This window comes from Aptenodytes forsteri, unplaced genomic scaffold, assembly GCF_000699145.1.
Source record: "Aptenodytes forsteri isolate BGI_AS27 unplaced genomic scaffold, ASM69914v1 Scaffold325, whole genome shotgun sequence".
NCBI lineage: Eukaryota > Metazoa > Chordata > Aves > Sphenisciformes > Spheniscidae > Aptenodytes > Aptenodytes forsteri.
The window spans coordinates 1,881,048-1,892,394 of NW_008795575.1; the positions used below are offsets into that span (position 1 = coordinate 1,881,048).

General features: G+C 54.8%; 1 protein-coding gene across 1 annotated transcript in view; it reads right to left on the minus strand.

Annotated features, from left to right (window-relative positions):
* ASTN2 (astrotactin 2) overlaps positions 1-11,347 on the minus strand; it is a 315,832-nt gene that overhangs the window by 148,033 nt on the left and 156,452 nt on the right. The window contains exons 11-12 of the mRNA XM_009282254.1: positions 9,542-9,708; positions 7,273-7,461 (exon numbers count right to left, since the gene is read on the minus strand). Of these exons, the coding sequence (XP_009280529.1) occupies positions 7,273-7,461; positions 9,542-9,708 (356 nt within the window). The remainder of the gene's footprint in view (positions 1-7,272; positions 7,462-9,541; positions 9,709-11,347) is intronic.

Genomic DNA, 11,347 nt, shown 5'->3' on the forward strand with positions numbered 1-11,347 from the left:
GCCGGCTGGTCCCCAAGCCCGGCAAAAGCCTGTGGATGACACTCCATCAGCTTCAGCGGGTGCTGGTACTGCCTCCAACAGCAGCGTCTCCGCTCTGGACTGCGCCTGTGTCTGCGAGAGCGGGTTTGGGGTACGTACCCGTGGTACCCACATCTCCCAGGGCACCACGCCAGCTCTGCCCCCTCATTGCCCATCTCTGGGGCCCGAGCTCACCTTTGAAACACCAACTCACCGGTTTGCACGGCTGCAAAGCCTGCTTTGAGGGCATGGACCAAGGTTAAAGCTGCTCGGCTCTTCCTCAGCCTCATGATAGAAGTGGGGTGTTTGGTTGCGTTTTTTAACACCCACCTATTTTTTTGTAGCAGCACATCTTCACACACTGCCTGGCTCCGCTGGGGCTCAGGAGGGGCTGGGGAAGGAGCCCAAGCCCCAAGTCACGGATGTGCAATTGGTTTTGGGCTCCGGCAGCGGCAGCAGCTTCCACCCCGCTGTCCCTCCTCCTCCCCAGGGCTCAGGCACACGCTGGGAGCGGTGGGGCTCTCGCAGGCAATGGCCAAACAGCAAAGACGGACCCCGTGCAAGGTTATCCCACTGCCTGTCCAGACTGGAATGAAACGGAGCAGCTCAGGGGCGCATCTGGAGCAGGGATGGGGCAGCAGGAGCAGGAGGCGGCTGCAACAGCCGTGCCCACACTCGCTGAGGATGCAAAGGCCTGCTCCTTAAATCCTACCCACACCAGGCACAGAACGAGTCTGAAAACCTCTATTACTAACATCTCAATCAGTATATTTTAAAAAACATCTCTTCCGCCCTGGACCCCTGCGCTGTCTTTAGGATATCGCTGGCACTAGACTTGCTTTTGCTTTGCTAGAAGAATAAAAAACTACCAATCCAGTGCAAAAGCATGTGTCTGCAGACTGCTGGAAATACCATCTCAAAGCCACACAATCTGTTCTCCTTCTCGGTGGGATGCTAGCTTTGAAACGGAGCAGGGCTGATGCACACAGGATGTAATAGTAATCTGACTGACAGAGTGCTGTGCTAATTGCATTAGTCATTTATACACTGGATTGATAAAATCTTAATGCTTAGCCTGGCCGGTGAGGATGCGCTCAAAATACACAGTGTGTGTCTATGTGCAACCTGTTGTGGGCTCTGAAAAGGGCTGGATGGGCTCAAGAAAGCAGCCAGGATGTCCCTGACACTACGTTGAGAGGTGGGAAAAATGGGCTTGAAAAAATGGCTCATTTTTTTCAGGGGCCCTTGGTGGACTGAGGAAAAAAGGCTCCGATGGGGGCCCTTTGGGGGCTGCAAAGCCATTGCGTGTGGCACGGCCACAAGCGGGTACCGGGACAGCTCTGCTCCGCAGGCAGCGTCCCCGGCTGGGAGCAGGCAGTGCTCCTGCATGGCACATACTGGGAGCGAGGCAGAGAGCGGAGCATCACCACATCCCACAGCAGCTCCACAGAGCTGCTAAACTGCTAATGACCCCCTTACCCGCTCCTGAGGACCAAGGCCTGAGGCATTAGCCTGGCTTGGAAAGACATCATTGCTTCCAACTAGTATGTCTGAGGCTTCAGAGTTGTGAACAGGTAATAGAATTGCAGCAACAAATAATAAAAAGAGGAATGAAATGGAAGGCAGCCACTGGAAAAGAGATCCATCCGTTATCCCGGCCTGAAGGGTAATAGGTAAACAAGGCGTTGGGGTACCAGCTGGCGCCGAGCTCGCCGGCACAGGAATAATAAACAGCACAATTATAACTTCTGTGCTCAGAGGTTTCAAAGAGACGGAAAAAAATATGAAAAAATCAATAGCGTTAATTTAACTAGTTACAGACGTTACATTTGTGGTGCCGCGGGGGAGGCAGGGCGTCCTCACCGGGGCTGGCCCGCGAGCTCCAAGCTGGGCAGCATCAGCAAAGCCCCCACCTGGCCTCCCGCACCCAGACGGGGTGCCGCTCGCACGAGGCCTCCCCCGGTGCAGGGGGGGGCGCGATGGTGGGGACGTTTCCCAAAGCAGCCCCCCAGCAGGGATGGCGCCGAGCTGTCAGCTTGCCCCGCGCGCCGGTTTATTAAGGGCTGAGAAGCGGCGAGGGGAAGGGGGAAGAGATTTAAAATTAACTTGCCAAACTCCCCATCAATATTATGACAATTCCCCGGGGGGGAGCGATGGGGTGGGGACGTTTCCCAAAGCAGCCCCCCAGCAGGGATGGCGCCGAGCTGTCAGCTTGCCCCGCCGTCGCCGCGCCGGTTTATTAAGGGCTGAGAAGCGGCGAGGGGAAGGAGTGACAGATTTAAAATTAACTTGCCAAACTCCCCATCAATATTATGACAATTCCCCGCATCGGTTCAGCGACCCGGCGCGCCGCCTGACAGCATTAACGTAGCTGTGTGGAGGCAGAGCCTGCTGCTGGGCTGGCAGCGCTCGGGGCGAGCGGGCGCCCGTCCCTCCCTGAGGCACCCCGGCCACCTCAGTGCTGCGCTCAGCAGCACCAGCCGGTGCTCAGCACCACCTCCAACCCGCCCTTTCCCTTCCCCAAGGCTGTAAAGAAGCAGCAGCCCTGTTTTACAGGCGGGGATGCGAGGAACAGCATCCTACGAGGACCGATTCACAGAGGGAAGGGTGTTTCCGATTTGCAGGAAGGTGCTCAGCACAGCACGGCAGCCCTGCATCCTCCGGAGCCGTCCTCCCTGGAGACGGGGAGAGGGGAAAACACTTGGTGTTTAGCCATTTTTTCGAACCGAGCAGTGAGGGAGCGCTGACAAAACCTCTCCCCACTCCAGCCACCAAACCATTTTGGCTGCTTATCTGCCTCCAACACCCAGAAACTCTCCGGACTCGTTGCATCTCCAGTGGGGGGGATCAAACGGGGGCTGCGCGGGTGAGCGAGGTGCTCCCTGTGTCTCGGGGCTATGCCAAGCTGGAGCAAGAGCTGGGACGAGAGGCAGAACCGGAGGCAGGGATGGGAAGAGACCCCGGTTAGGGCAGATGGCTGCTCGCTGGGGAGCGCTCCACCGTGCGTTGCTCTGACATCCCGTTTGCCGTGCAGTAATAATCCAGTGAGTAAAGCTGGCTCCACAGGTAGTAATTTAGGTTTTCTCCATATTAATGGCATAAAAGCAACAGTCTGAAACAGCAAACAGCTCTTAAAAAAAAAAAAATATCTCTATTCCCTCGTGGCAAAGAGACGGCACAAACCAGATAACGAACGAACAAACAACCCATTTGGAAAATAATCCCCCGGTGATTTGGGGACGGCGCGGAGTTCGGGCTCTGCCCCACCATGAGGCAACGGGAGGAAAATCGCTCTAATCTAGTCTTTAGCGAGCTGGATCCACCACTGAGCCTCCCGGCTAGACCGAGAGGTGTGACTGGAATAGATCAGCTCCAATCCCATCTATTTATTAACCCCGCACAGCATTTCGCTAAAGAGAAGAACGCTTTTTTTAAAAAAGAGAGGGATGCCCAGAAGAAGGCGGTGGCTCTGAATGTGCTTTTGGCTCACCGGTGGAAGGAGCGAGGAGGGTTTCTGGTGTGTGATCAAAGACCCCTCCTCTGCCCCCCCCCCTCCCAAAATACCCAGCGAGGGACCGTGCAGCAGAAGCATCACCGGAGAAGCGCTTTGATTTAAATGCTTGCAATAAAACAGCAGCAGCGACGATGTGGTGCACTCCTCCAAGCAGGAACCTTGACGCTGGCTTGTCCAGCAGGTCAGTCGAGCACCCCAACCGCCACAGCGATAATTAGCGGTTATTAAGCCGCCTCAGTATGGAAAAAGCTGTCCACAGAGCTCCTAAATGATGGCTCGAGCTGAGCTGCAGCGATGCTGTGGTGCTCACCTCCTGCTGGGTTGTGGCTTCACTGTCACTGATGGATGGGGAAAGAGCCCTTGGCACCAGCACGAAGGGACGTGCGAGCAGGGACAGGCTCTGTGCAACACAATGGGGTGTTGCGCCAGTGCTGGTGTATATACGGAGCACATATAGTGCACACAGTATGAACTGTTCTGGCTGCTGCCCATCCCTGGTCACAGCAGCCAGTATTTGCTTCCTCCATCCTTCCCTCGGGCGTTACCATCTCCTCAAGTCATGCCACCGAAGTGTTTGGGTGCTGCCTGACTCCCTTGGATAAAATGATGTGGGTTAAAGGGGAAAACCAACATCTGAGCCAGCACTGACTCGAACCGCAGGCTGGGACCTGCAAGCTGTGCAGCTCTCCCGTTACCAGCCTGCTGTGCTGCGTACTCATGTCAAACACCACCCTTACTCTGCGTCCTAAAGGTACCCGCTGCACGTCCCCATCCTTTCGAGCTGGCTGGACACAATAAAGCCGTCAATGCTACACCAGCTCCATCCCGGTGCCGTGCCAAGCCGCAGTCGGGAGGACCACGCAGCCATCAGAGAAGGGCTGAGGCTCTAATCAGCGTTGCAGACCGTTGGGTGGCAAAGAGACCAGCCCAACACCAACGGGATGGAAATACCGCTGTAACTGATAGGTGTTGCCCAGGCCAGGGTGTGAGAGACGGCTTTTCCCAGCACAAAGGCTTCCTCCCAACGCCACGCTGACATGCCTGACGGATTGAGAATATCCTATTTATTAAAGACACTGAAGATGCGGCGACATGGGAAGCAGACGCCATTCAAAGGACTGTCACATCTGCATAGCTAAAGGATCCCAGCAGTTATAAATCCCTCTAAAATACTCAGCCCCTTGTTCTGATAGCAGGTTCTTGCTCCTACTTTGCAGAAACAGGCTTTTAATCCCTGGTATTAGGCAGCTTCCTGCTATGTTTCAAATGCACCAAATTAAGGGCTTCTCTAACAGCTGGTGCCTTAATGCTCAGAGAGGTTCTTGAATATCTACAAAAATCAGAGGCAAATTACATCTTTTAGTTAATAATTTCTTCTCCATTAACCTCCTTCTCTTCCCTTGTTAGGAGATGATGTAATGGTGCTTCTACGGCGTAACCCTCTGACACACCGGGCAGCCTGGCCGCGGGGAAGGGCGCTGCGTGCGGGGAAGCGAGCCCTTCTCATCACTGCCCAGCGCTTTTGGAGCCAACAGGCTACATTCAAACGGGAAAGGGCAGCCATGCTGACCTTCCAGGCCGGCAAAAGCATTTCTAGAGCAAGACGTGCTGCCTCCCGCCAGGCTCTGAGCTCTGCTGAGCCAGAGCATCGCACGCTACAGCCTGCAACACGCGGGCACGCTTTGCGGGTTGCTCTAGTTTCAGACCTGCTTCCTCCTGCCCCTCACAGCTGTTAGACCTGGGATTAGTCCCCCAGCCGATTCTGGGCACTGAAAACCCTGTTTGTGATGGCGAGGTCCTGGCTCCCGCTGCGCAGACCCTCACCAGGAAAAGCTTCCCCCCACTGCACGTGCCCCTGCCATCACCCACGCAGCGCGGCAGGAGCAGTGCCAGCCGTGGGAAGGAGGACGGATCACTAACACTAAAAAAAAAGGGGTTTTTTTTTTTTTTTAACCTGAAAACCTGTCAGCCAGAGCCCCAGGGAGTGCTCTGGGCTCTGGTCCCTGGAAGATGCAATCCCAACACCGCAGGTGTTTTATCCCGAGAGCAAAGAGGCCGAGGGCAGCCCCGGCAGGAACCGCTCCTGGTCCAGCCTGGGACTGTCGAAACCCACCATCCCCAGGATGCCCTCAGACAGCATGACTTGTAGAAGCCACATCTCCCAGGAGAAACCAGACCCACGGACAACTTTGTGCGCTTTCCAGCTGGAATTTAGCCCTGAGGATGGGGGATGTGTTTGCTTCCCAGTAGCGACAAAGCAGCCCTTAGACCTCAGCCCTGGCTGAGGCAGGGGAAGGATGGCTTTCCAACCCTCCTGCTTTGCAGTGCAAGCAAAGGGCAGGCCACAGACAAGCTGGAGAGGAAATTAAAGCCTCTGCAAAAGGAGGTTTGGTGCCTAGGGACTGACGGCACAAGCTGGTGTTGGCCCTCATTCGGGGGGAGCCCGTCCAGGTCTGGCATTTCCAGGCGATGGGCTTGGGGAGTTTATGAAGCCTCCAGACCTGCTCGACCCACCAGATCATGGAAAATTTCAGCTCTGCAGCCCTGGCTCTGCTCTGACGGACCCACCAATGCTTGTAATGTGGGAGGGAGAAAAAGCAAAGAGGAGCCCACTGGAACAATTGCCTTCGTGTACTGTCAATTCTCACTTCCAGCAAAGGCTGCGGCTCTGCTGGCTCCAAGCACTCCGCTGGCTGCGGCTTTCTGAGCACCTTTGTGCTGGTGGAGCTCGTAATTCATCTGCCATCAAGAGAGCAAAAGGCCAGAGTTCAGCGTGAATTCATAGCTAGGAAGGCTTTGCACTCAGCTGGGGAAAAATTGCCCAGAAAAACACTGTGGCCAGCAGTGATGAGCACCCACAACTCCAGCTAAAATTGGAGGCAGCAATGAGGTCTCGGTGCCTTAATAGGAAAGAAACCCTCAGTGCACTGGCAGATGCTGGGCAACAAGAGTCGTGTCTGGGTGGGATGTGGGCTGGATCCTCTCCTGACCGTGATCAGTGCTGCTGCTTTGAAACTCATAGGCCCACCTTGGTTTACACCCGATCAAAATGCGGCTGCATTCAGGAGAACTGAAGAAAAATACATAAATCAACTCATTTTCCAGCCCTGAATTCAGCAACTACCAGCAAGCTCTCCTCCGTGAGTGCTGCAAGGTGAAGATCTGGGCAGTTCAGACCCTGCTCCCCCCACCCGCATCTGACCCTCAGCACTCCTGATATACCCGGGATGCAGCTTGCAAACACCCCCTGCTATCTGCTCCTTGCACGCTGGTGGGGTATTTACCTTCAGCTTATTTACATTATTCCTTATCGTGCTGTATCCACGGCTCCTCCCAGTACTACAACAGGGGGCACTGAATAAAACCAGCTCGCATAGGCTGACGACATGTCAAAGGAAATGCTCTTTCATACTACATGCAATTAAACGGCGGAACTCATTGTCGCAGGGTATCGCGGAGATGAAAGACATCAGCGTTCAGAAAGAGATGAGGCAACACTACTGAGAAAAGCCCATCGAAGGCCATTAAACACTTATCTGGTGTGACACACACTGGCCCAGGAGGGTCCTATGTTGCTGCCTGAGGGAAGGATGAGCAAGTAGGAAAACCACGGATGCTTGCTGTCCTCTTGCTCTCTTTCCCTAGTGAATGTGTCAGAGATGCTGGCTCTGCACCAACAGACCTTGGTCCCATCTCACCATCCCCATGTTCCCAAAACTAGGAGCAGAACCGGGCCATACCTGAAAGTCATCTGGAACACCTGCCCTTGGTTGACGTGCTGGCTCCTGTTGTTATAGCCGTGAAGCATCTCCCCAAAGAGGGTGTCGTTGAACTTTGCATCCGACTTCAGGCACTTGGGGCCCTCGCAGATGTCAGACAGCATCAGGCAGGACTTCCCATCGGGGGCCAGCTTGTACTCCTCCACGCACCTGCGGACCACCACAAGCTACATGAGATGGGCCAGGCGCAGAGCATGCCCCCCCACCTCTGCAGACGGCGGGGCAGTCAGCCCAGCTGCAGGACGAGTCTCTGCTGAGCCCAGCCGAGCATCATCAACACCTGCAGCGGCCGCCTGGGAAGGCACAGAGGTTGCAGAGACCACGTGCTCTGCGGCAGCTCGGTTGGGCAACCAGCGAACGAGTGCTCAGCTCCCAACACCCATCCTTCCTGCAGCAGCATGATCCCCTCTGCCTGCAGCCACGGTCTCCTGCCTGGGAGCTGCCCCCACGCTGGAGAGCGGAGCTGAGCCCACTGCGCATCCTCTGCTCAACAATCACCAACAGCCCTCGCCCAGCCGGTGGCCTCTGACGCTGCTGCGGCACACGCACGAACGTTCCCCGGACAAGAGCAAAGCAAAATCAAGCTCCTGCCCTTTTTTCCACCCAGCAGTGCCCTCCTGCAAGGAAGCAGCTCCAGCGTGGCTGCTCCTTTGCTCTTTGGTCCCACTTTCAAGCGCGCTGTGGGTAAGACGCACGTGCTCATCTTCAGCAGACAGTAAGGGAAACTGAGGCAGGCAGCAGGGATGTGATTTAACTACAGACACTGGAGACATCAGTGGCATCTTTTGCATATGTGCTTATCCTGCCTTCCCTCCTTCTCTTCTCCTTCCTCCGGTCTTTTCCCCAGCATTGTGGCTCCCAGCTGACAAGGAAACCTCCATTCCCTGCCTGCCCCTTCCTCCCTGTAGCCGCAGCACTCTGCTAACAGCGATCCCACCTCCATCCAAGGCTTGCTCCCCTCTCCCATTCCTCTACCACGTTTTACTGCTGCAAGCGAAACTCCCACCCGTCTGTCGCACTTTTCCTTGCCTGTTCCCGAAGTGCAGCTTTGCCTTCAAAAGGGATTATAAAACAAAAAAAAAAAATAGAGGGAAACAGTATCTGTCCTTGGGGATGGAAGACTGAAATGCGGATTCCGTGCGTGGGTGCGGATGGAGACCACGTAATGTCCCACGATTTTCTAGACCCTCCCCACAAAGGTTCCTTGTGCCTATAAGGATTTCCAACCCCTGTTCTGCAACAGCGCACGGCAGAGGCAACGTGCTCTCTCTTAGTGACTCAACCACTCTGTGCTGCTAAACAATAATAAAAAAAGAAGGTGCGAGGGGGAAAACCAACAAACCAGCAAAAAGGGATAAAAAAAGAGAGAGGCTGACACGGGCAGAGCTCCCTGGGCTGTTCTTCCCAGGGGAGCAGCCGGTGGTTGGGGCTGCATGAGGTCTCTGCTGCACCTGCAGCATCGGGACTTGATGGATGCTCCTTGGAGTTACTGTTAGGAATTTGCTCCCCCCTCTTGCCTGTGGGCATTTCCTTCCCAAAACGGCTCCTTTTCCCCTCCTTCACCCTAATCCTTTCCACAGGGATGGGAAGTAGGTTCCTGCGTGTGCCCGCGAGCGTGAACCAGCCAAGGGATGCAATCTGCAGAGCCCCGGCGCCAGGGCCAGGCGCGAGACGGGGAGGGTGATGGATGGCTGGCTGCAGCTGTGCAGCACAAAGCCAGATAATCACTGAGCTCCTTTTAGAACATACTGCAGCCGGGGAGATTTTCCCAAGAGAAAATGCTAAATTGTGTAGGATTATAGGATCCCGGCCAAAATCAGGGATGAAACTCTATTTTAAGAGAGGCACAGGGGAGGAAAAAAAATCAAAAAGTAGTATTTTTTAAACAAATCCTCCACCTTCCCCCTCCAACACGCAATATACGATTTTTGGGTCCCTTCACGGTGAGTCACAGATCAAACCGTATCGTCACACAGTGGGGGAGAGGAGGAAGGTGCATCTGCTCACATTGCTCCTCGCATTCGCGTATGCTTTTGCCCGCAGGCAAGCCAGGTGCCTCTACTCCCTGTTGGAAGTCGGCTCCACAGACAGCCTTTTTCTTGGGCTCCCAGCTCCCTCACTGGGCACGCTGGTTTGGGGACGGGTGGCACAGGAGGGTTGGCAGGGATGGAAAAGGGCATGGGTTTTTTAGCTGCTAGCAGGAGATGCAGGAGCATTGGAGGGGACTCACCCGCAGAACATGAAGATGGTGCTGGATGAGGGGTCATGGGGCAGAGGGAGGGTCTGCTGGAGACAGAGCTGCTCGCAGCCACCATTGAAGCCATCCGAGCAGTCGATCCCTTTGGAGTAGTCGTAGCAACCGGTGCCATCCTTCATGGGTCGGAGGTCCTCGGGGCACTGCAGCGAGAGAGGGGACGCGGTAAGGTCACCTGTGAGTCCTCACCTACCCTGGAGCCACAGCCCGGGGGGTGCCCTCCCAGGGCACAGCCCACCCATGAGCCACAGGGATTTGTGTATCGTGCTGTTGAACTCCATCTACATCTAAAGGAGATTAGTTCATCCCGAGTGATGGACGGGGCAGCCCCAATGGCCCTGCATCACCTCGCACAGCCTTTGGGGAAGGGGCAAGGACCACAGGGCAAGGACCTGGTCTGCTGAAAAAGCCAGGCTCCCCATCCTCCCTCTGGAGGAGGGTGAAATCCCTGAGGCAGCAAAATTACACAGCGATGAAGCCTCAAGCCAGCGTGGGGCAAAGCGTGATGACCTGCTCTGTGACGTGCTGGAGAAACACTCTGCATTTGTTACCTGTGCCTCTGAGATGCAGAGAAGCCCAGCGTGACCCAGAAAAACCATCTCAACACCTGGGACCAACCCAGAAAACCATCTCAACCCATGCCAGGCAGACCAGCGAACATGGCCTTGGCATCATCTCCAAAAGCATCTCGCTGCCTCCCATGGGAGGAGGCACCTGCAGGCAGGACTGGCCCGCGGTGGAGGCAGGACTGGGGGAGGACAGGACCGCAGCCCAGGCTCATCAGAACAGTTTTCTGCAGCCGAGGGAACCACGCTGATTCACACAAGCTGGGGATCTGGCTCTGGGTTTTAATTTCAGTTCCCCAGCTGGCTTTCCTTGTCCCAAAAGATAAAAGCCAGCAGGTGGCAAATACCATCAATAAATTGTCACCCAGATTAAAGCACTCTTCTATTCCACTTGTGTTATTTATCCCTTTTCGCCAAACACGCACGCACACAAACAACAACAAAAAGGCCAGTCCTTGAAAAAATAAATAAATCTTGCCTAGGAGCAGCTCGCAATTAAAAATGCATTATGGAATTTCTTGAAGATCAGTTAGACTAGAGCTTGTACAGGTAGTGATGCAGGCAGGTTATAAATGGTCTCTGTCAAGCAGAAGAAAGGTTATAAAACTGCTATACTTCGTGCTTAAAAAAGAAAATCAATTTTCTGTGTGAGCAAAATGCTGTACATATTAATAAAAGTTCAGAAGACCCTGGACCCTGCGCTCGCTGTCACAGGCGGGGTCCCGACGGGAGATGGGCTGCCGAGCCTTGCTCACTCTTGGCTACTCAAGAAGCAAACTGCCCACAGGGGACATCAGAAAGATGCTTTAGGGAGTCCTGGCCCACCTCATCCGAGCGATGAGAAGTTTCACTCCAGCTCCTAGAAACCCTGTGCCATTTCCCTATGGCAGCAGCATCAAAGCTGCTTCTGCCCCTCATGCAGCAACTGCGATGTCTCAGGCATCCCCATGCCTGACGTCCCTCAGACACCTCACTGGCTCCTGTGGCCTCAGCTCTGAAGCTCCAGTGGACCTTGCAACCTCAGCAACTTCCTTGCAGGCACCGGGTAAGGTGGGAAGGGGAGGCAAGGGAAGGTTGAGAGGCACACGGCTTTTCTAGCCAAAGGATGTTAGGACAAGGGGTGATGGTTTTAAACTAAAAGAGGGTAGACTCAGACTAGATAGAAGGAAGAAATATTTTACGCTGAGGGTGGTGAAACCCTGGCACAGGTTGCCCA